At 38.9% G+C, this 23,641-nt stretch overlaps 3 protein-coding genes across 6 annotated transcripts in view; 1 reads left to right on the top strand and 2 right to left on the bottom strand.

Moving 5' to 3' along the window:
- LOC128019686 (protein mono-ADP-ribosyltransferase PARP4-like) overlaps positions 1 to 1,172 on the bottom strand; it is a 34,748-nt gene extending 33,576 nt beyond the window's left edge. The window contains exon 1 of the mRNA XM_052605805.1: positions 1,019 to 1,172. The gene's annotated coding sequence lies outside the window, so the exon portion shown is untranslated. The remainder of the gene's footprint in view (positions 1 to 1,018) is intronic.
- The window catches only part of LOC128019683 (protein mono-ADP-ribosyltransferase PARP4), a 35,737-nt gene extending 16,819 nt beyond the window's left edge, over positions 1 to 18,918 (bottom strand). The window contains exons 1-36 of one of the 4 annotated variants that reach the window (XM_052605800.1): positions 18,763 to 18,918; positions 18,304 to 18,443; positions 17,773 to 17,968; positions 17,351 to 17,456; positions 17,150 to 17,228; positions 16,904 to 17,002; positions 16,630 to 16,788; positions 16,398 to 16,535; positions 16,134 to 16,292; positions 15,713 to 15,864; positions 15,484 to 15,615; positions 14,721 to 14,819; positions 14,420 to 14,603; positions 14,181 to 14,325; positions 13,120 to 13,262; positions 12,705 to 12,836; positions 12,547 to 12,633; positions 12,295 to 12,459; positions 12,162 to 12,205; positions 11,817 to 11,895; positions 11,587 to 11,724; positions 11,260 to 11,467; positions 11,071 to 11,141; positions 10,803 to 10,990; positions 10,614 to 10,713; positions 10,330 to 10,500; positions 7,512 to 7,592; positions 7,339 to 7,419; positions 7,147 to 7,242; positions 4,583 to 4,729; positions 3,608 to 4,466; positions 3,267 to 3,497; positions 3,059 to 3,168; positions 2,868 to 2,970; positions 2,359 to 2,491; positions 1,678 to 2,276 (exon numbers count right to left, since the gene is read on the bottom strand). In XM_052605800.1, coding sequence (XP_052461760.1) covers positions 2,075 to 2,276; positions 2,359 to 2,491; positions 2,868 to 2,970; positions 3,059 to 3,168; positions 3,267 to 3,497; positions 3,608 to 4,466; positions 4,583 to 4,729; positions 7,147 to 7,242; positions 7,339 to 7,419; positions 7,512 to 7,592; positions 10,330 to 10,500; positions 10,614 to 10,713; positions 10,803 to 10,990; positions 11,071 to 11,141; positions 11,260 to 11,467; positions 11,587 to 11,724; positions 11,817 to 11,895; positions 12,162 to 12,205; positions 12,295 to 12,459; positions 12,547 to 12,633; positions 12,705 to 12,836; positions 13,120 to 13,262; positions 14,181 to 14,325; positions 14,420 to 14,603; positions 14,721 to 14,819; positions 15,484 to 15,615; positions 15,713 to 15,864; positions 16,134 to 16,292; positions 16,398 to 16,535; positions 16,630 to 16,788; positions 16,904 to 17,002; positions 17,150 to 17,228; positions 17,351 to 17,456; positions 17,773 to 17,968; positions 18,304 to 18,429 — 5,343 coding nt within the window. In that variant the 5' untranslated portion in view covers positions 18,430 to 18,443; positions 18,763 to 18,918 and the 3' untranslated portion in view covers positions 1,678 to 2,074. Of the gene's footprint in view, positions 1 to 1,677; positions 2,277 to 2,358; positions 2,492 to 2,867; positions 2,971 to 3,058; positions 3,175 to 3,266; positions 3,498 to 3,607; positions 4,467 to 4,582; positions 4,730 to 7,146; positions 7,243 to 7,338; positions 7,420 to 7,511; positions 7,593 to 10,329; positions 10,501 to 10,613; positions 10,714 to 10,802; positions 10,991 to 11,070; positions 11,142 to 11,259; positions 11,468 to 11,586; positions 11,725 to 11,816; positions 11,896 to 12,161; positions 12,206 to 12,294; positions 12,460 to 12,546; positions 12,634 to 12,704; positions 12,837 to 13,119; positions 13,263 to 14,180; positions 14,326 to 14,419; positions 14,604 to 14,720; positions 14,820 to 15,483; positions 15,616 to 15,712; positions 15,865 to 16,133; positions 16,293 to 16,397; positions 16,536 to 16,629; positions 16,789 to 16,903; positions 17,003 to 17,149; positions 17,229 to 17,350; positions 17,457 to 17,772; positions 17,969 to 18,303; positions 18,444 to 18,762 lie in introns of those variants that run through there. The other 3 variants (XM_052605797.1, XM_052605801.1, XM_052605799.1) reach the window with 3 other exon arrangements.
- A 202-nt stretch (positions 18,919 to 19,120) lies between these two features.
- Positions 19,121 to 22,958, top strand: LOC128019692 (uncharacterized). The gene is made up of 2 exons (XM_052605812.1): positions 19,121 to 19,885; positions 22,070 to 22,958. Exons 1-2 carry the CDS (start codon positions 19,325 to 19,327, stop codon positions 22,397 to 22,399), a joined length of 891 nt encoding a protein of 296 aa, XP_052461772.1. The 5' UTR covers positions 19,121 to 19,324; the 3' UTR covers positions 22,400 to 22,958.
- Positions 22,959 to 23,641: the final 683 nt, after the last annotated feature.

Raw genomic sequence — 23,641 nt, 5'->3', positions numbered from 1 at the left:
GAGATGCCCTTGGTCCAGACAGCTCCACACAAACTGCGTCCCGACCACTGGGATCTGGAGCTTCTGGATGCTGCGCTGCCGGTTACTGCTCAGGTCATTCACACTGCTAGTGACTACAAAAGAGCACTGGAGGAGATAAACGGAGGTCAGAAGATTCACTAAAGCTCTTTAGTGACTCAATAGGACCAAAGAACACTTGTTTCCTACTTCCTATCAGCTACATCTACATTACAACATAAAATTAGTCAAGCATTAGAGTAGTTAATTCATCACTTTACTTCACCAGAAGTAAAAAAAACAATTGTTCTCAGCGGCTAGCAATAATATGCATCTAGTCTCTGGATTATAAATGTTGCTGTTGTATTTTTAACTATTTTTATTGAATAGTATCAGAGGGTTCAACAAACCAAATGTTTGTATAAAAAAATGATTGTAAACTCTTTATCTACGTGTAAACAAACTCTCAGAGTAGCTGCTCTTTTAGTTTTGATAACACACAAAAAAAGAAAGATGTTGCGTAACAGTAAAAATGAACAGACACCTCTTTGTTGATGACATATGAGATGTTTCCTCCATTCTCCAGAAGAGCTAGTCTCAGTTTATTCTTCTCTTTAAAAGGCAGATTTTTGACATCTAACACCACAGTACAGTTTTCAAACACTGTCATGGTGCCAGGAGTATCTGCAGGTGTAGAGAAAAGCGATAGAAAGACAAAAAAAAAAAAAAACTGCAATGAATCCTACAGTAAACATAAATCACTGGAAAACTACAAAAATAATATGTTTTCTATTAGTAAGTATCAACAGAAACACTCGAGTAAACTCATCGACTATTCATTAAACAAATCAGATTTATGCACATTATTTATACTGACACACGCTTAAACATGTTACATTTCTCAAGTTACAATCTTTCTGCTGATAGAAAGTAGTTAAACAGACAATAATAATCCAAATCCAGCTGCAGTATTTCTCTCGCTAATGTTGTCATGTCATTATCAGACAGAAGAACATCTTACCGAGGACAAAGTCAGAGTCGAGTGAAAAGTTTAGATTTGAAGAAAATACTGTTAAAGAAGGCGTAAATAATCTGCACTGAAGAGTTTAGGGAGTTCTTCCTGACTCATGTTTACAGTAAAGACACGCCTCCATTCCTCCCTGAGATACAAACATTAGACGGGCTCCATCCAGTGGACCAAACTGTCCTCACGTGGGGGAAAAAAACCTGGAGAGAATTTGATTGGAGAAACAATTATTGATTAAATCCGGTGACCAAAGTCTGATGTCTTTTTCACATTGTGAGAGTTGAATAAAAGAAAAATACAACCGCGTTTGATGGAGCTCTTGCTCCAATCACAGTTTTGTTATCACCGACTCACCGTGACATTTTTATGACTGATGAAATAATCAGAAAATGTACAGCCCAGTCCATAAAGTTTTTTTTACGCATATTTATTTGAAATATATTTGAAACTGTGCCAATCTCTAATACAAAACCATAAATGTCACCAATATTTAAAATATAGAGTAGTTTCAATATATTTGATAACTGCTCTCATCTGCAACAGTGTGTGTGTGTGTGTGTGTGTGTGTGTGTGTGTGTGTGACGATTACAGAACAGAAGACATTCTGTGAACGGTTGTCCTTGAGATGCTAATATTTTTACTGTAACAATATATTTAACTTTATTTTATTTAGTTTATTTAAAAAAGACAGCACATGCAGTAAAACAGTAAAACATTTCACAACTAAAATTCAATTTTTATGATAAAACAACATACAGCATCATAATCATAGTTAATGTAATGAACATCAGTGTGAATTTGAGGAGAAATGACTTCAAATGGCCACTAAAAATCACATTGACAATTGTCTGAACAAAATAGTTCAGAAAAAAAGGTTCTAGCAAAAGTGGTTCTGGCACTTTTTAAAATATTTTCTTTTAAATGCAATGAAATTCAAGCATCTTATTAAGTTCAGGTGTCTCATAAAGACATTTATTAAGCAAGCAATATTAGGCAAACTGCAAAGTGAAGCAGCAACTGTCAATGAAGAGGGAAGTGTCTGTCCAGTTTCTACATGACTGATACACCTGTACGTCTCTCCAGAACAGGTCTGAGTGGGGAATATTGGTGTGGAGAATCACAGCCCAGTAGTTGACGTGTAGATGATTCCCAATCCCAGCCGATCTCCAGCCTGCTGCACACACACGGATACTGTCTGTCTGTCCGGCAGGCCCAGTCCACGGCCCTCTTCACTGCTTCCCAGTACATCGGTCTGAATGGAGAAGAGTACAAAGTCATGGACACCAAAAATATAAGAGTAAATCACTGCGCTGCATGAGGACGTGAGCTGGTACCTGGGCTCCTGGGACTCTTTCAGCCGGAGGAGAGACTCGAGCAGCTGTCCCACTGCCAGCTTCTTCACCCGGATCAGCTGCAGCACCAGCAGAGTCGCCACCAGCCTCAGAATGTCAGCATGAGCCTTCACACCTGACACACAAAACATCTGACTGATTCAGACACTGACAAACTGAGCCTCGAAAATAAAGATTAGATTATTTGAAACTATATTCAGATTCAGCCTGATGCATACTGCACTTTAAACAGGAAAGCACTTTCTCAGTCTAGAGAGCTTTACTATGATTGGATGGTGTTACACAGTAAAGGCACAGATGTTTTTCTCAGTCTGTCTGGAAACAGTTGTGCTCACAAGGTACATATGGCACCTACATGCCACATATGAACAAACTGTGATTGGTTGCTTTACGTGTCAGTCAGGTGTCTCTTCCTGTCTAAATGAGTGGTTCTTGTCGAGAATAATCTGCAATATGGACCAGACCAGAAACAAGCATGTAAAACATCTTACCAAAAGAGCGGATGCCTTTCTCCTTAAGGAAGACATTGGCAAAAAAGTCTATGTCCAGGTTGAGGAAGCTGCTCAGCCTGTCAGTGCACTCCCAGTATCCATCCTGTATCCAAACACAACGCATATGTTTAAATCCCCTCAAACATTTACATACTGTATATAATCTAGTGTTTTAAATCATGTGTAAACACCTCATGCTGAAGGTCAAACAGCTCATTCCAGGCCACTGTGTGACGTCTGCTCATTCGTTTTTCCCGAAATGACTGAGCCATCTTCCCTCTAATCTTAGGAATGGATTTAGCTCCAGCGTAATAAGATATGAGACATAGGTTTAAAAATGGTTTTAATCCATCTGAACATTGATCAGTTATAGAACCTCATCAATGTGCTTCAACTTACCAGGTGCAGAAAACACAAGGCACTTTTGTTGTTGCTGAGATGCTCCAAAGCTAGAGACTGACAAATCATAACACCGTTCAGGCTCAGTTCTCTTTTGCAGGACACTAGTAGTGCCACCACATGCAACCACATGTGACATGCCAACAGCTTGCTTGGGAACTGTAGGCTGACCAATGAGAACAGAGGGAGCAGGATGATGGGGAGCTGGGGGAGGAGCAGCACTGTGTATATCTTCATCAGAGAAAGGACAGAAAGAGGAGACAACGATTTAAAAAAACAGAAAGCTGTTTTTACTCCATCTCAACATTGATTGGATAAAACCTCATTGTGACTCAACTTACTAAATGACAGAGATGCTCCAAAGGGTCCAGAGTCTGAGGAACCAAAACCCAAAGACTGTTTGTAGGATTGTTGGAGGAAACCACCAAAGTGAGGGAGAGAGTGTGGTGCAGACCCTGAGAGTTGATGAGCATCCAAGCCCCTTCTGCAATAAGATGTGCCAAAAAGAGTAGGAGGAGGAGCAGGGCTGGAAGTCACGGACATCAATGACTGAGATACAAGATTAAGAGGAAGATCTGCACAGACAGGAGGAGTTGGTGGCATAAATCCGGTGGCGGACCCTATGGAAAAGGAAAGCTGGGTAGCAGGGGGAGGGAAACCCATGGAGGAAGATTTGGGTTGAGGACGCAGTGCATCCACTGAGGCACCTAAGGGAGTCATGCCTATTTGTGAATCAAGTCCGTAAGATGTCATTGCCTCAGATTCAAGGAGATCATGGAGAGGATGCATCAAGGCTGTAACCTGGGAGTCATCTGGAGGGGGAAGTCTGACACTCATGGGGGCACCACCAGAAGAAGTCTGATAAAGTCTGTTAGCCATGACGAGAGGTTCTACTGACTTTTTCTGTAGAAAAAAGGGACTGGGAGCATCCGTTAATGCACCATTCTTGATGGAAAGGTGATAAGGATGTGTTATAGCATGTTTAATTTTCGGATAGAAAGTGTCAGTGCTACCTTCATAATGTGAAGGACGCCAGAAGCTTTTGGAGTGAGGAAGAGCACGGCTAAATGCTGATCCATTTATAAAATTAACAGATTCATAGTTATCCTCTGAATCATTATCATCAAAATCATCTGCTTCACAAGTAGAAAACGGGATTTCTTCAGATGAGGAGCTACTGCTGAATCGATCTGATTCCATCTGAAAAACAAAATAAATTCAAAATCATTGTTGTGAATACTGAAGAGCTGAATACTGAATGATGCCAACTTTTATCACTTTACATGAACAGCTGTAAAAGAGCACTTTACTGTTACCGATATGTCATCTTCAGCAGCAATCATATGCACAGCTTCAGTCTTCGGCTTCTCTTCAGTCCAACCCATATATGGTAAAATATCCACATCCTCCTCTGATATAATTTGAGGAATATCTGTGAATCCAGTGTCAAGCTCATTCTGGTCCTAATGAAGACATTAGTTGCTATTTTTATTGTCACTCAGTTTAATACAATTGACAGAAAATAATTCATGACATATTTTACTTAGAAAAACTTTGATTCTGCCATTTTGTGGAAAAAAGTTTGTGTATAGATATTATTTTTATTTATTTATTATTAATATAAAAAATGTATGTGTAAACTATTTATTATTATGGCATGACTACCTAGATACATAAAAGCAACAGTAAAGCAGCACTGTTTTATCATACTAGATACATTTGAGAGTTCTGTTGTAATGCTACTCTATCAGGGTTTCTGCAGGTATCTTTAAATTTAATGCCTTTTTAATGCCATTTTTAACATTTTTAATGCCATACACGACCCATGACTAACCACGGATATTTTATATACGGATATAATTGTTTTTATTTTAAATAGACATATCGCAAATTATTAATTGCAACCATCCAGTTTGATGATGATGCAAATTATATAACTCAGAACTGAATTAGAACTTGGCTCAGGAGGCAGCTTAATTAATTGTCAATTTATTTGGAGATATTTCAAAATTACAAAAAAGAGAATTATTGTATTTATAATTTTATCATCACAAAAACAGCTCTTCAATAAGCTCAACTTTTTAAAGGTGGGGTGAAATGCTATTTCATGCATACTGAGTTTTTTTACACTGTTAAAGAGTTGGATTCCCATGCTAAACATGGACAAAGTTTCAAAAATTAAGTTGTTCTGTTCCAAAAATACTCCTTCCGGTTTGTCACAAGTTTCGGAAAGTTTTTTTTGAGTATGGCTTTGTGTGATGTTAGATGGAGCGGCATTTCCTTATATGGGTCCTAAGGGCACTTCTAAGAGCACAACAGGCATTCACTGATCAGAGCGAGAGCGTCACGAAATGTCACAAAAGGACTGTGTTTTTGGTTGCCAGGGCAAGACAACCCTGCACAGATTACCAAAGAACAAACAGCATTAAGGGACCAGTGGATGGAGTTTATTTTTACAGAGCATCAACGGAGTTGTGCAAGTGTTTGTGTTTGTTCCCTGCATTTCGAAGATGCTTGTTTTAAGGCCCAGTTTGATGACGGATTTGCGTATTGTTTATTTCTTAAGGATGATGCAATCCCAACGAAAAAGGGTCACGAACGTGTGTTGGAACCGCAGGCGGTGAGTAAAACTGCTTCAAATATCTCTGCCTCCTTGTTAGTGCGTCCGCCTCCCATCGGAGACCCCGGTTCGAGCCCCGCTCGGAGCGAGTCGTTGCTGCTGCTGCTCTCGTTCAGTTTCAGCCTTGGGATCTGATTCTGGATCTTAAATAAACGGCTGAATCTGACTGTTAGCCATGGTTTGTTTTGGATGATGGTATTTCAGACACCAGAGCACCTCCGCCTGCAAAGTTGCATTCGAGCCAAATGTTGATCGAATGTCGCTCGATTTTGCTGTGGTAATGTCAGCTGCTCCACAAACGGTGGGGAGAGCATCAGTTGTCGTCGTAACGTTATTACTTGTAGATTTGTCGGTCACGCCAAAGTAACTAGACATAGTAGTGTGCTGTTTTGCTCTTACCGTGGATTTGTGGCTGTAAAACACTGCATATGGGATTTTTGTCCCCAATTTAAATGCTTTTCTGCAAACACCGCAAAATCCTTCATCATTTTTACCAGTAACAGGCTACAACCATGTCTTGAAATTTTCGTTTTCCAGCCACTTCGGTTGGAATTTGCACTTTCCAATTTTTCCTCAGACCTCGTCCCCCGCTGTACAAAATGCCTGCCGCCCGCGTCACCTCTGTATCACGGCAATTTTGCTCCTGCCGAAACCAATTACCAAACTGGTTCCGTATTTATCACACGAACGTACATTTTGCGAAAGCAAATTAAATTATTAATGATGAAGGCTATATTCAAAGAAATTGATATATTCTCTTAAAAACTATAAAAAAAAATAATGTCTGTAGGAATCAAATTTAATGCTTTTTAATGCCTTTTAAGGCCTTATTTTTTGCAAAATCCATTTAAGGACTTTTAATGCTTTTTAATGCCCCGCGGAAACCCTGTCTATGCGGTCGTCACTTGTCTAATAAAACATAATATATTAAAGCATCTTTGGTGTTAACATGTTTTCCACAAAACAAAACCGGAAATCGAGGGTGTATGACGTCACTGGGAGGCAACACAATGAAACTATATTGACACGGTCCATATCACTAGATAAAATTGCTTATTTCTCTTGATTTAAACATTCTTCATAACATTTGGGTTAATGTAAATACACAAGTCAGCGAATATATATAACACTGTTCTACTGGTTTCTGGATATTTTAATAAAAAAATACTTACATATTGTGCCTTTAAGTCAAATTCTGAAACTAGATGTGTAATTTTAGATTATGATTAGCATCAGTCCCTACATTAGCAGTAATCGTACCCTCTCTTCAATGGCGACAAAACTTGTGAACTGGGACAAGATGGAGAACTCTTTACTGAGCTCAATGATGTAGGACTTCAGCTCTGCTTTCTTCCCCTGATAGAAAAGAGAAAAAAGACAGCAAGTCAAGTTATTCTGTTAGAAAATCTGACAGTTATAAAAAGATGACCATTGTTTAGCCAAAAATTGTACCTCGTGTTCTGCCTCACTGTTGCCTAGAATGCCATCTTCATAGTCTCTGATGATCGCTCTTGCTGTTAACTTGTGAAGGAACTACACACACACACACACACACACACACTTCTAACTCCTGATGAATAACTGATGAGGTATCAGATTATATGAAGTATTTAATGCTGACTCACAGTTCCTTTTGTCTTTTGTAGTTCTGTGGTGGAAACCATGGTTTTGATCTCTTGTCCACTCAAATCACCAAACAGTGTTGCCTAAACAAGTAAATAGTACACAATTCAAAACAATAAATATACAAATAACTGTTTAATTCAGTTTAAACATCTTAAAGGGTTTGTTCACCCAATAATCAAAATTATGTAATTAATGACTCACTCTCATGTCGTTCCAAACCCATGAGACCTCCGTTTATCTTTGGAACACAGTTTATGATATTTTAGATTTAAGGCTGGTTCACATGGCAGGATAATTAGGCCGATTTTAGCCCCGATTCAGCCCTTCCGACAATCTTAGGATGCTCCGATTATCGTAAAATAATCTGATTAAATAATCCTGCCGTGTGTGGTGTGTTAAGACTGCTCTCCTCTGCTCGGAAGAATGTCGGGACCGCTCCGATCTCAAATCGGGGATATCCAACATGTTGGATTTATTTGGCCCGATTTCTTCTTGTGTGTGGTGTCCCCCGAGGACAAACAATCACGCAGCCTGTGGACTGTGGCGTGTAGCCAATCAGAAAGCGAGGTGATGAGGCGGTGAGGAAGTACCGGGAAACAAAATCAAAACAGCCGGCGTATATAATATAACAAATATAACAAATACAAATAAAGTCGACGGGGCATAACTACATCCACAACTGCAGTCCACCAGAGTACATGGAAACTAATATATGAACGTTTATTTCAACGGTTATTAATCTGTGTAGTACGTAACAACATTTCTATGAGATAAAACAACAACTTATCTCCATATTATGATATAGCAAGTATAGTCCATGCTCGCGTTGTCTCCACCTCTTTGACCATCGCCTTTTCTTGTTTTTCTTATGTTTTTTTCCGTTAAAAACAAAGCACAAACTATGGCCACTGCATCCTCTTCGTCCGCCATGATTGTTTACTCTAAAGTCACGTTTGATCTCGAGGGATTTTGCGTCTGATTTCCCGTCTGACCTGGGAATGCTCAGGAGTCAAATTGGTTCGTGTGTGATGTGTTGATATTGCCGTGTGGCTGCACACCACACACGGAACGACCAACACTGTTAGACCCGTGATTTTTTATCGCTGTGTGTGGGGTCTCTCAGGTTTGGAAAATCGGCCGACAATTTTAAAATCGTCCCGTGTGAACCAGGCCTTAGTCCGAGAGCTTTCTGTCCTTCCATTGAAACTGTGTGTGCGGTATACTGTCCATGTCCAGAAAGGTAAGAAAAACATCATCAAAGTAGTCCATGTGACATCAGAGGGTCAGGTAGAATATTTTGATGCATCGAAAATACATTTTGGTCCAAAAATAGCAAATACTACGACTTTATTCAGCATTGTCTTCTCTTCCGATCTGTTGTGAGAGAGAGTTCAAAACAAAGCAGTTTGTGATATCCGGTTCGCGAACGAATAATTTGATGTAACCAGATCTTTTTGAACCAGTTCACCAAATCGAACTGAATCGTTTTAAACGGTTTGCGTCTGCAATAAGCATTAATCCACAAATGACTTAAGCTGTTAACTTTTTTAATGTGGCTGACACTCCCTCTGAGTTAAACAAACCAATATCCCGGAGTAATGCATGCACTCAAACAGTACATTGACTGAACTGCTGTGAAGAGAGAACACCAAGCCGAGCCAGAAAACGAACAATAGACTGACTCGTTCACGAGTCAAGAACCGGTTGCATCGGTTTTCGGATCACCAGTAGTTCTTTCGGACAGTTCGATTCAGTAAACCGTTTGAAGAAAACGGTTCACCAGTTCTTTTGCGCTCGACATAATGGCGTCATTGGCGATGATTGCCCTTGATTCAAGCCTTTGGTTTACCCGCGCTCATAACACTAGCACAGAATCAGTTCAGAATCCATCACCAAAAGAATCAGTTCAGTTCAGACGCTCTGTGTGTCATTCAGCTCCTCGGTTCTCGAATCGGACGCGTCTGACAGAAACGGTTCTTGACTCGTGAACGAGTCAGTCTTTTGTTCGTTATCTTGCTCAGCTTGGTGTTCATCTTCAGTTCTCTCTTCACAGCAGTTCAGTCAGTGTACTGTTTGAGTCAATGAATTACTCCGGGATATGGGTTTGTTTAACTCAGAGGGAGTGTCAGCCACATTAAAAAAGTTAATAGCTTAAGTCATTTGTGGATTAATACGTATTAGAGATGCGAACTGTTTAAAATGATTCAGTTCGATTTGGTGAACTGGTTCAAGAAGATCCGGTTACATCGAATGATTCGTTCAAGAACCGGATATCACTAAACTGCTTTGTTTTGAAATCTCTCAAACAGAAACTGAAGAGAAGACAATGCTGAATACAGTCGTAGTATTTGCTATTTTTGGACCAAAATGTATTTTCGATGCTTCCAAAAATTCTAATTGACCCTCTGATGTCACATGGACTACTTTGATGATGTTTTTCTTACCTTTCTGGACATAGAAAGTATACCATTCACACAGCTTCAATGGAGGGACAGAAGGCTCTCTGACTAAATCTAAAATATCTTAAACTGTGTTCAGAAGATAAACGGAGTTCTTACTGGTTTGGAACGACATGAGAGTGAGTTATTAATGACATAATTTAAATTATTGGGTTAAGTAACCCTTTAATGCTTTTTATAGTCTTATGATTAATATTTCATACAGTATATTGATTGAAATGACAATTGTGATCTAGATTATTTTTATGAAAAATAATCAATGTATGTTTTCCACACTGCTTGTCAATAAATGAACACAAAGAAGAATATTTAATCATCTTTACTTATATGCACTAATATAACAGTACAGTCTGTGTACCTGAGTGCAGTGAGGCACAAAGCCGTACACCAGAGAGTGACAGTCACTGAAGAGGGCGTGAAGCTGTGAAGGGGCTTGAACAGGACGGGGCCCTGTGGGACTAAACTGCTGCCACTTCACTGCCACTGATCTGCAGCCTGGAGACTCCATACGCTCAACCTGAGCACGCACCTGAAATTACCCACAAATCTCTTCAATTCAAGCCTCAGACTGGCCCATATTGCAAAGATTATCTTTCCTTTTAAGTTATAAAAAAAACTAAACAAATAAAGAGCGTTACTCACCTTCTCTGTCCAAGTGTGTTTCATCTTTGTGTCAAAAAATTCATATGTTCCTCCACCTGCCTGAGCCAAAGCTCTGAGCATATGACGATTGGCTGTCAAGCTAGACAAACACAAACACAATCAAACTGCAGGTTCAGAAATTCATTGGAAGTGAAGGAGAAAAATAAAGGGATTTGTTTAAAGGCAGACCTGAGTCCGCAGGTGAAGAGACGCGTGTGGCAGGAGTTTTCTCGGACCAGCTGTAGGGTCAGAGGCTGGTTCTGAACATGTCCATCAGAGAGCAGCAGGATGTTCCTCACGCCCCGGCAGGGAGGCAGCAGACTCAGGATCCGGAGAGGCCGCCACAGATCAGTGCTGCCACCAGAGCCGCTACACGACTGAAGAGAGGGAAAATGCAATGAGACGCAAAGGAACTGAGATTCAGAACCATCTTTAACCATTTTTAAACATTCCTCACCATAATAAACTTTCTGGCTGCTTCAGATGCCTCAAATAAAGGCACTGGTGCAGGAAACGCTTCCTTGTAATCTGTAAAAACACACATTTACCCACAATGCTTCACTATGATCACAAGAATAATAGAGAAATGAAAATGTCCACTTGATGCTCGATAAAACAAAATCAGATAGTTTCAGTGAGCACTAACCAGTGCTGAAAGAGATGATGTTGATCTTCAGTGAGTGGTCCAGAGATTTGAGGACTTGAAGGGCAATCCTGCGAGCGTTTAGCATGGCGTCTCCCCGCATGGACTTGGAGGAGTCCAGTAGAATGACCACATCGCTCACACTGGACGGACCTCCAGAGCTGGACACCCCGATTGACTTAAAGTCAGGATAAAACACCAGCATGCAGGCCTGCAGAGATCAGATCAGAATCAGTCTTCATTATTGTCACGCTGCGTAAGATTTTTGTCTGCAATATGCTGATAAATATCCAAGACACAGAAAAACAGATTAAAATCAGATTTCTTTACCTGACTATCTTTATCCGGATGGTTCTCGACCCACATCCTGGGCATGTGGATATTAGAAAGACTGAAGGACACCTGTAACCCTTCAGATCCCAGAGTCTGTCCCGGTAACGTGCTGATCACTGCCTTACAGTCTGTCCTCTGAGTGGAGAAAACACTAAAACTGTTAATATGGGTCACAAATGATTGTTTCTTTTACTTCAGAAAATACAGTATTTAGTCAAATTAATAACCTTGGTTTTGATGCGGTGTGAAGAGCTCAAGTTGATGATCTCATAAGGCATTTCAATCGACATAGACAGAGAAAACTCTCTGAAGAAAGAGAGAGGGAACAAATCAAAGAGAGTTACAACAACCCTGTGCCTTATTTAGTGACCATCCACAGTTCAACTAGACCAGGTGCTACTGTATATAAAGCATGATGTTATAAAGGTTAAAGGTTAAGTGTTAAATTATGTTAAAAATGGGATTTGCTACATTAAATAATTGTCTTCTATATTGTTACTCATCAGCAGATGCAGTTTTAGTGAATCTTTAGTGAATTTCTCTGTGATTTCTCCAGCGTTTGAGATTCTCACCCCTCTGACTGAAGCTCCGTCACACCAATCTTTTCAACAGTTGCCTGAAATGCAACACAACTGTCAGTCAAAACACTGCAACAATCATCAGGCCAAACAGGATTTTAAACGGAGTGACAAAGGCCCATCATACCTGAGTTGTCTGATTAAGGGCGGCGCTCTGTTGCCATGGTGCCACGCTGCCGGACAGTGAGAAGATTATAGAGCCTGATCTGACCAGCAGCTCAGTGATGAACGTCACTTTAATCAGAACTGTGGCTCCAGGAGGAAGATTCCCCACACTGATAGTAAATACATCCTGTCTCACAGAAACACATGACCTTAAAGAAACTTTCTGATACATTATCACACATACGTCAGCTCCGGATCAGTTACAGTAACTCACAGGTGCATCCTGGTCCATCAGGTATGCTCCATGGCCTTTCTCTATGGCTTGCTTGTACTCCTTACGAGCCTGCTCTTTTTCCTTTACCTACAGAAAAATTGATGAGAAAGAGGTTAAAAAGCAGAGACTTTATTTGATAAATTCTGAATGATTTGCACCTTTCCAATGACGTGTTTTCCATTGATAAAGGCTTCAAATCCACACACTGCTGCCGTCTCCTCCAGTGGAAAGACATACTTTGCTTCAATGGGAACAGCACTCTGGTTTGTGTAGGTCTGAAAAATGATTACCTGGTAAAAGTGGAGACAAAGTTACGGTTGTGATTTGAAATTATAATTCATTGTTCTGGTCTACTTGGAATTTCATTATCTGTCTTTTAGTTTGTTAATTCTGTTGCTTCTTATTTCTTCTCATGTCTTTTTTTTTCCAGTAGTCGCTGCCTTGTTCTAGTTTCAGTTTATTAGGTTTGATTACCCATCTTGTACTTCTATATGTGAAGAAGTCCTTTACATCGCTCATTTCTCAACATTTCTTTTAAATTCCACACCGCAGTCCACTGCTGTAGCATCATACCTGACACAGCAGGTCCATCAGCTTGCACTTCACATTGACAGCCTGTAGAGGAAGTTTCTGACCACTGCTGTCCAGCAAACCTGCGTTCATCTCCTCTAGAGGATTCTTAGTGGACTCCAAACCCTCACCGTCATCACTGGACACTAAAAACACACAATCACACAAAACCACTGCTTTTATCCAAAGCGACTTAGTTACTTTTATCCAAAGTGTTCCTGTAGTTCAAGTGGTAGAGCACAGGAGGGCGTTACAATAGTGCAGTCTGGAGAGAACAAGAGCTTGGACAAGAAGTTGTGTAGCTTGCTCTGACAGGAAGGGTCTAATCTTCCTAATGTTATATAGGGCAAATTTGCAGGACCGGGTCGTTGTAGCAATATGGTCTGTTAAGCTTAATGATCGATCAAAACTAGGTTTCTGGCTGTCCTGGAGTTATGGTTGACGAACCCAGCTGTATAAAGTAGTTGTGATGAAATGATGAGTTTGCTAGAACCACCAGCAGTTCGGTCTTAGTAAGGTTAAGCTGAAGGTGATGGTCTTTCATCCAGCTAAAAATGTCACTCAGACAGGCTGCAATGTGAGCAGCTACCGTCGGATCATCTGGTTGAAATGAGAAGTACAGTTAAGTGTCATCAGCTTAGCAGTGATAGGAAAAGCCATGCTTCTAAATGACAGATCATGATGACGTCATGTAGATGGAGAAGAGAAGTGGTCCAAGTACTGAGCCTTGAGGAACCCCAGTAGCAAGAAGTTGTGATTTAGAAACTTCACCCCTCCAAGACACCCTGAAGGATCTATCTGAGAGGTAGGACTTAATATAGCAACAAACATTACAGCATTCACTTTTACAGAGCAACAGTTAAATTTATTTAAATCTATTAAATAAAAAGTTATTATTTAATACTCTTTTCTAAAATAGTTTGCTTTCCTTTAGCAAATATCAAGCAAATATATTGTAATTTATTAATTTGATCCTGGCACCATGCTGGCACCAAGGAGTCCTAATTCCTCCAAATATAAAAGCTGGTCTCTCTCAGCATGTCCTGTTCACGGATGTTACTCACAGACATCAGCGGTTGTGTCCGTGATATGCATGAGCTGAGTGTTAATATGAGGCTGGAACTCTTTTAACTCGTCCCTCTCCAGACTGTACTGGACCACATACTTCATTCTGATCTGCTCTGTGTTATAGACGACAAACTCATCATCCTGTCAAATATAAAAACACAAACGCAAGGGTCACATCAGATCCCAAAACACAAGCAGAATATTTAAGTACACAGAAAATGAGTAAGAAAAGCACCTCAAAGTCAGAGAGTCTGCTGGGAGAGCGGCGGACTCCGTGTACACTGTGACAGCCGTCAGGAGCGCAAGTCAAAGTGGTGTTTTTCTTCAGCAGGTCCTTACACCGACCCAACGCCACTTCACACACCAACAGCAGCCGAGAGCCGTCAGTTACACTGGGCTTGGAGTATTTCACACTAGTCCTTTAACACAGAGAACAAACTTACTGACTGGATAAAATCTCCAGCTGTCATTAAAGTGATTCATATTATTTATTAATCTGTTACATGAAGAGATGAGTAATGCGAAAGATAACTGACTTTAGAGAGTCACTGAAGTAGATTCCTCCTCCAAGATTACCGATATCCGTTCTCTCGATCCCATGCTGTTCAACTCCAACCCTGGGCAGCAGCAGACCTCTATAAAGAAAGTTTGAAAATATATATTCAATTAATTACACCATATGCTGATCAAATGACAATTAATCATATTTATATCAACCGTTTTCTCAGAAAAGCTCAAAAATAAAAAAAATAAAAGACTTGATTATTGCAGAAGAGAAAAAACTGAATAGACTTTACAAAAAGTAACTTTGTAAATTAGTAACTTAGTAACTTTCGCTCAATGTATAATCAAATATTATATATAGTTTTTTTTTTTTTTCATGATTGGTCTATTGTATTTTTTATTTTTTTGTATTCCTCATTTTCTTGATTGTTAAATTGAGATTAACTTGCCAAAATTCAGTGAAGTTAATATTAAAAAATTATAATAATAATGATTTAATAACACTGGTTAATGTCATCTTTAGCAAATCTCAAAATGTATGACCATTCATTTGTACATTACGTTCAGTTGTACATAAGTGTGTGGGACACTTAAATTCATCTAGAGCATTAATTATAATTTATTTAGTTATTAATATTAGCCAGAAGAAACATGGTTCAACCACAAGCACTGTCTGTCTTCACTTACTGCCCAACTGTACAGTATATATGGTATGTGACACACACATTGCAGGTGTGTGTTGTTTTGTCACTGCATGTAAATAAAGTTTTTTATTTTTTAAGAATGTGCTCTTACCGTGACAGTATTCCAACAAAGCTACTGGAACTAGTGGAGTGGAGGAGGGGTTTAATGTTGCCTAAATCCTCCCTAAACATCTGAAGCTCCACCCCTCTGCTGACGCGCAGTATCTGCTGAATCTGAACAGGCCTGTAGTGGATACAAGATTAACACCATCATTTAAAGATGTGTTTTGACATATATTCATGTTTGAACTTCAGACCACAATCATCACAATCAAGCTGACCTGTCCTGAAGCAGTTGAGAGACAACATGAAACTCAGGGTTTTGTGGTGGAACAACCTCAATGCTGCACCTCAGAGCTCGATACTTTCCCAGAGAAGAGAGCGAGGGGATTCCCAGAGTGGCCTCGCTGACATTTACAATATCTCTGATTAGCTGGAGACCACAGAAGAGATAAAAGAGGAAGAAGGTAAAATCTGCACTGCTTTTTTAAAAAATCAAAATGAATCTACCAAAATATTCAAAAATATAGATATTTTATAGATATTATATAGATATTATATAGATAAATATTTCTTTTTCTTTTAAATCTGTGTGTTAATCAGTAATGATTTATCTATTTTTCAACTGGCTTGGCATACATCATTACACTCTGATCCTAAAGTATATATAATAATTGATATTATAATTGATGTATGTGGTACCTGACAAAGGTCTAGTTTCTGAGACACAAGCTTGTGTTTGGAAGGAGGGTCGATCATTCTGAGGGGTAGAAGAGTGTTGACCTCCTCCAGCAGGGCTTTGACTTCATCCTCTTTCTCCGTCTTTTGTGCCTGCAGTAACAATCCCTCCACCCTGCTCACCTGCAACAGCACAGAGCCAATAAACACAGCAGGAGCCATTAGACATACACCACTCCTGACAGCGTCTTTACTGAGCTGTGTGTGGTTATCTAAGCTCTTTCTCACATCATTGAGGCTGATTCTGGAGACAGGGACTGTCAGGATGTTATTAAGGGACCCGAGAGCTTCAGTCCAAACCAGCTCCACAAAGACACCAACTTCCTGTGATAATGTGCTGCAGTTCAGCTTCTCCTCCAACAGCAGCTGCAATCAAAAGAGTGAGCAATTATTTCACATTAGACACACGTTATACACATATCAAATGAATAAAATCAGATCTGCGTTGTGTTTATTTAACCTGCTGCAGGCTGTAGGATGCCAAGCGCTCAACCTCAGGGGGAAGTGTGTGTGTCTTTGTGAATCCCTCTGTCTCCATCTCCTTCATCAGCTGCAGATATGCTTCCACTGCATCTTCAGACGTCACGCAGAACACAAGCTTGTCTTGAACCACAGCGGTCTATAGTGAGAGAAAGCCATCACAGTCATCACAAGACAAATTCAGCATCTCCAGCACCATCTGTGACTCCAATCATAACAAGCTGAATTTTAAACAACATTCAGGATCACCAAACCTCAGCTTCACGCAAGACTGAACACAACACACGATACAGCTGGCCTGCTCGGCCTTTGGCACTCTGCAGCTCCAAAACAGACAAAGCCTTGGGTTTGACCTGCAACACACAATCAAACACTTGCAGACATGAAAACACTTTCAAACAGTGGTGCAGTGCTGAAGGCTCATCATACCTTTTATTTATTTATGTTATTTTCTCCCCTGATGTCCACTAATAATGTTAATGTGACTGATGCTCACTCACCCTCTCAAAAACCGAATACTTGGCTACTTGAAAATAAGAAGGAAATTCAGGCAGCCCATGGTCGCCTTCTTTATAAACTCTGCATTGAGTAAATAAAAAGATACAGTCAGGTAAAAAAGCACATCTTAACAGGACAAGTGCTGTTGAAACTGATAAAAAAGTTGAATGAACTCTGAGACTGAAAAAAAAACAAGAGCGCACCTGAACCTGTCAGGACGGGGTCCACCCTTCTCAAGCTCAGTCTTTGTGAGTTCAGTGTGACCTTTGAACTTCTCTTTTTCTAGTTTGTGTGTCGACACCTTAACTTCTTTATAGTGAAAAAAAAACATTAGCTCAACCTTGCAATAGAAATAAATTGTTAAATCTCACTTTTATAACCCAAATATAACATCATATACATTTCTCAACAAAAATGCACTGCAACACAAGCAGAAACATACACAAATACAGAAAAACACACCCACTGTGAGCAAATAAATCTAATCTGGCTGTGACACTCCCATCTGTCAATCCACCTCTTTTAACATCTGATGTAAGTAAATCTTACAGTATCACTCGAGACAAACATCTGTTTTAACAAAGAAAGAAGAGAATTACTTAAACGAGGAACAAGAAAGTCCTACCTGAACGGGGAAGGAATTGAGAGCCGGGATACGCCAGCTGTGGGGCCAAATCATGCTCCGTCAAAGGCAGGAGATGCCCTTGGTCCAGACAGCTCCACACATACTGCGTCCCGACCACTGGGATCTGGAGCTTCTGGATGCTGCGCTGCCGGTTACTGCTCAGGTCATTCACACTGCTAGTGACTACAAAAGAGCACTGGAGGAGATAAACGGAGGTCAGAAGATTCACTAAAGCTCTTTAGTGACTCAATACAATCATTCCACACATATAAATAGATCACTTTTAATGTTTTTTTTGTTTTTTTTGGGGGGGGGGGGGCGGGGGGGCTGTTTAAATCATTAGTGGTTATTCATTTGTTCCTAATGAACTTAATTTTGTACAAGAAGCCTGTATTTTATGTAACTTTGAATCTCAACTTCTATTTTATAAATTATAATTTACTTTATATGCATGACTACTCTTAGTTTTATAACAGCAAAAAACAGAAAGGTAGTTATTAAATTATATATATAAAAAAATACAAAACGAACCTCTTTGTTGATGAAATATGAGATGTTTCCTCCATTCTCCAGAAGAGCTAGTCTCAGTTTATTCTTCTCTTTAAAAGGCAGATTTTTGACATCTAACACCACAGTACAGTTTTCAAACACTGTCATGATGCCAGCAGTATCTAAACATGCCGAGAACAGCGACAGAAAGACAAAGAAAAACTGCAATGAATCCTACAGTAAATAGCAATCACGACAAACGATGTAAAAGACAAACTTGTATTTCCGCATCAACACAAACCCATGCATGTAAACACCTCGACTATACACTAAATACATTAAATCAAATTTTAAGCTTAATACAAATATCGATATACAAATTAAACAAATTAAATTATCTTTCTTTTGATATAAAATAATAATTGGATATCATCCAAATCCAGCCGCAGTATTTCTCTCGCTTATGTTATCATGTCATTATCAGACAGAAGAACATCTTACCGAGGACAAAGTCAGAGTCGAGTGACAAGTTTAGATTTGAAGAAAATACTGTTAAAGAAGGCGTAAATAATCTGCAGTGAAGAGTTTAGTAAGTTCTTCCTGACTCATGTTTACAGTCAAGACACGCCTCCTGAGATACAAACATTAGACGGGCTCCATCCAGTGGTTTCCTGTGAATAAACCGCACACCTTTAAACAGTTTCAAATGAACGTTCGATCTTTTTAAAACACATTAAACCAAAATTCATTTGATATTTATTATTCTCATTTCTACAACAGATTCTTTCTGTTTAAGGCTTAAACAACTAAAACACGGCGCATGATATGTGACCTAAACGCATCAAACACATTACAAGCATAGAGGGGCGCTGCATCTCTCCAAACTGTGGGATAATCCCAATTGTCCCTCCCTTTCCTCTGCCCCATCCACTGAGAACACGAAGCAGCGGATATCAGGAACATTGTGTCGTGCTCGCTGAACAGCGGAGATTTTTCTTAATGCGCGGTGCTTTATAGCAGCATCACTCCATTTGCATGTGTTCCGTTATGCGTGCATGCAGATATGGCTCGGCAAACAGTCTTTTCGACTTATGTACTCAGAAATGTGCCCATCAGGACAGCTGTCATAGTCATAGCCATGCTTATCTTCTTCAAATATGTGTTCACTTGCCCTTGCACAACTCCCGAGGAAACTCTCATGCACTGCTGGCTCTACCTGTGCCTGCCAATAGGCATCTTGTTCTTCATTCTGATCCTCATCGACGCTCGGCTCCTGAAGATGTGCAGATGTTACGTCTGCAGATGTTGCGTGAGCGGCCAAAGCAGATGCTGTAAGAGCGAGTGCTGCGATACTTTTGAATGCTGCTGTTGTGCTGGTGGGTACTGCTATCACCCGGAGCGTTGTGGACAGGAAGGCTGGTATTACTGTGGCATCATATGGAAACACCTGCTCAATGTCTTTTATGCGGCATCGCTGTGGATCGTCGTTGCATTTATTGACGGGGATTGGTACGTTTGCGTGCGGACCGTGAATGTGAACGGGACCGCGGAGCAAATTGCGTGCAAGGATCTACCAACTCCACGAGAAGCAGAGACTCTAAGAAAATATGATAGTGAATCACGGGTAAATTTTTTATGACGTAAATGCTTTTTTATCAGTATGTTTTGTTCATTCTATTGTTATTCCCACACCTTTCATCTCTTTTATGCGTTCTGCATTATTATCTGTCAAAAATAAAATGCATCAAGTCCCTCCAAAAGAAATCAGATGTGCCTAATTTAAAAAAAGTTGCAAGAGAGAAAAAACAACGAATTATAATGAATTAATGAATAAACAGCTATCGTTTGGTATAACGCAACTGCACTTGTTTATGGGTAATTTTCTTTACCGTAACCATAAAAGAGGATGTTTGTGTGTTATTTTAAATGTTAATAAAATTAAAGATTGAAATCATAATAATGTTATTAATATAATAATTTAGTATCGATTATAGTGTTGAACAGATTTTATTTTATATTTTCAGATTTCATTTTTGTCATTTTTATTGTATGTTTAATATTTTAGCCTTCTTTTAGTAACTTTTAGTTTGAAACCTATTTAGTTGGTAATCAAACAGTTCTATCAGAGAACGTCAAATATGGCGAGAAGTTTCACTCTCACTACACTTCCGGCGTCTGAACTGGTTGCAGTTCCACTCTGATTCCATATGAGGGCGCTCACAGGACGAGTGCAGAATGAATGGAGGTCAATGGCGGTATATACCTCAAAATCCACTTTTCTCAGGATATATTTTTTTGTCTAGTAATTTGAATGCTGTATTCGAAAGGAGATGCAAAGAAATTACACATTGCTGGGTGTTAGATTTCTTATAGTCACTTATTTGCTTTAAAAAGTCTTTTAAAATGTCAATGACGTCATAAACATCGTACGACCAGAGATATTGCTTTATGGCAATCCTTCAGTCACTTTGGTGCTTTCAGAGAATGTCTATGGTGCTTTCCAGAGCCGTTGAAAAATGTATTATTTAAAGGCTCTGGTGCTTTCGTGCTCTGCACTTTCTTTTGGACATTAGCCAACTTGGCATTTGGCCAACTTTCCCTCCCACGTGAACCATCGTAAATTCCGATAGGTTTTCACAATTAACATTTGTTATCTTTTTTTGTTCTTGGGAAATGAGTAATAGGACAACCCTTGCCCACTATTAGAACATTTTATCATTGCACACCTGCGAGGCACTTTTTTTCCTTTTTCAATTTTTATTGATATTTAGCACTATTGAGCGTGACATTTGTTTGTGTTTTTTTAAGGTGGCAATACTATACCATATGTATCCATTATTTCTTAACACAAGAATAACACAACAAGTACTCAACTTCAATTTATTTTCCATGTAAATTTCACAGTACATACATAACAATAGGCAGATAAAAGTGCCAGCAACCAAACAAAACGTTGCTGCGTTGAAAATAAAAACTTGTGTGAAAAAGTCCGCCTTAACATTCTGATCCCGCCGATTCTGATTCGGATGCCAACAAGCGGTATCTCTGGTCATAATCAGTCCTTCACTGACCAATCAGCGTTCATTAACAGAATGCAGAATGCTCTAGCGTGTTATGGGCAACAACAACTCAACCTGTAAGAAATCGAAAGGACATAATAAGTACTCGTTCATTCAACTTTCGACCTATAACCCATGTTGAACTTGCTAAACCTACAATCAGATCTGAGATTTCTCAACGGCCGTCGGGTGAAAGGGACAAATTTAGCCGTCTAGCCCCATAGACTCCCATTCATTTTGCACTCATGGCGATCGCCCCCAGTGGAACTCTGGTGGAACTGCAACCAGAATTGGTACAATTGGACTTAATAGGGAGTGGGAAGGCTCTCCGTAGACGGCCTCTGGTTCTAATATATATTTATAAAAAAATATTTTTTAGTTAATACATTTTTTGTTTTAGTTATAACAACACTGTATTGAAATACCATTTATACCATTAATATTAAGATTGAAATTACCATCAATGGACCTCTCTTTCAATTTGGTGAGCATTTCCCCCCATTTTTTAAACATATATAAATTTGATTGCATCAGTTCGCCATGCACTCTCAAATTATATTATATAAAAATGAAATTGTAAAATGAATGAAAAGGATCACGTTATGAATTATTTCTCTGCTGATTACATTCTGAAATGATGTTGGTGGAATGGTGTATTGTTGTAACATTATTTTTTACTTTTGTCTTCATTGTATACTAAACATGTCATGCATTGACCTATGCTATTTATTTATTTTTTCATTCTTTAGGTAATTGGCCTAATTCTTATTCTTGGCCTTTCATTTTTGTTGACGTTAAGCTCCTCACTCATGACCCGATGGAAGCCGTATTATAAATCACTCTATGAGGTTTATGTGGAGCGGGAGACTTCAGCCATTCTGGAGGACAAACTACATGAAAAAGCTGTGGAGAGAGCCAAGCATGTCAGCGAGCATTCACTGGGGAACATTCAAAATCCACACACGGACATGACTCAGAGTGATGCTCGACATGTTCAGTATCAACAGTTAGGGAACCCTGAAGAAGACATGTGGCACAAAATATCAGACCCAACCCTACATTTAACAGAGCTAGCATAGGCAATGTAAACTTTCTGCCTGCTACAGTATCTGCATCTTGCCAAAGGAATAGTGTACCACTTTTTTCACATTATTTACATATTCTAATGCAGTCTTATTTATTGTGGTTTATTTTCTGTATAATACTGAGATAGATACTGTTACAATATTGCATTCAATATAGAACAAATAAAGAGATGTTTATAATGTTGCAAATATTTCTATTTTAAATGCTGTAAGTACTGAGGTTTTGAACTTTCATCAAAGAATCCTTAACAAAATGTACCACGGTTTCCACAAAAATATAAAGCACCACAACAGTTTTCAACATTGAGGATAATAAGAAATGTTTCTCGAGCATCACATTAGCATACAATAATGATTTTTTTAAGGATCATGTGACACTGAAGACTGGAATAATGCTGCTGAAAATTCAGCTTTATATAACTGTTTTTTTTTTTTATTGTATGTTTGATCAAATAAATGTAGCTGTGTGTTGTTACAATAGGAATTTTAGATCCAATGTATGCACTAAAAGCTTTACAACTTACAAAAATAAATTTTCTATCCAAAAAATAAATCATGACTGTGACTTTTTTGTTGTTGTTGTTTTTTTGAACAATGTATGAGCAGCTCACATAGTAAAAGAACTACAAAAGGCCAAATAGTATGACATTCTTCTTCTTTAAAAAAGATTTGTAGAAATGTTTACATTTTTGATGCTTTTAAACAGTCCAGCTGACTGAAGTAGTAAACTGTGCTTGAATAAATGAGTTGAATTAGTGAGGCAAGTGTCCACTATAATTGAGTCTGTTAATAAAATGATCTGTTTAAAACAATCCCTTATGAAGCAATTAATATGAATATTAATTATTTGTAAACTTTATGGTTCACTTCCCCCTCTCTTGACAATAATATTGTTCATTTAAAAGCTTGAAATGTATTGGGCATATTATACTGTTGAAACACAAGTAATTTGGGATCAGTCAGTTCAGTCTCTTTTCTAAGTTCGTTAAAATATAGGTGGACAAATGTGATTGTTTGTGGGATTTATTGTTTTGGAACCAATTATGTACAGTATATCATGATTTTATAAAAAAAATTATGAATTACGTTTTATTTGGTTTGAAGGTTTTTCTGAAAAAGTGAATTATAGAGTACAGTAGGTGTAAAAACATGGGTTAAAAAATAAGAAACATAGAATGAAAAATAGTACAAATCACTATATTTATTTTACTAACTGCTCAATATTTCAGCTTGTTC

This window comes from Carassius gibelio, chromosome A9, assembly GCF_023724105.1.
Source record: "Carassius gibelio isolate Cgi1373 ecotype wild population from Czech Republic chromosome A9, carGib1.2-hapl.c, whole genome shotgun sequence".
NCBI classification, from domain to species: Eukaryota; Metazoa; Chordata; class Actinopteri; order Cypriniformes; family Cyprinidae; genus Carassius; species Carassius gibelio.
Note: the sequence above shows the minus strand (reverse complement) of the source record. Positions and strands in the feature narration are given on the sequence as shown.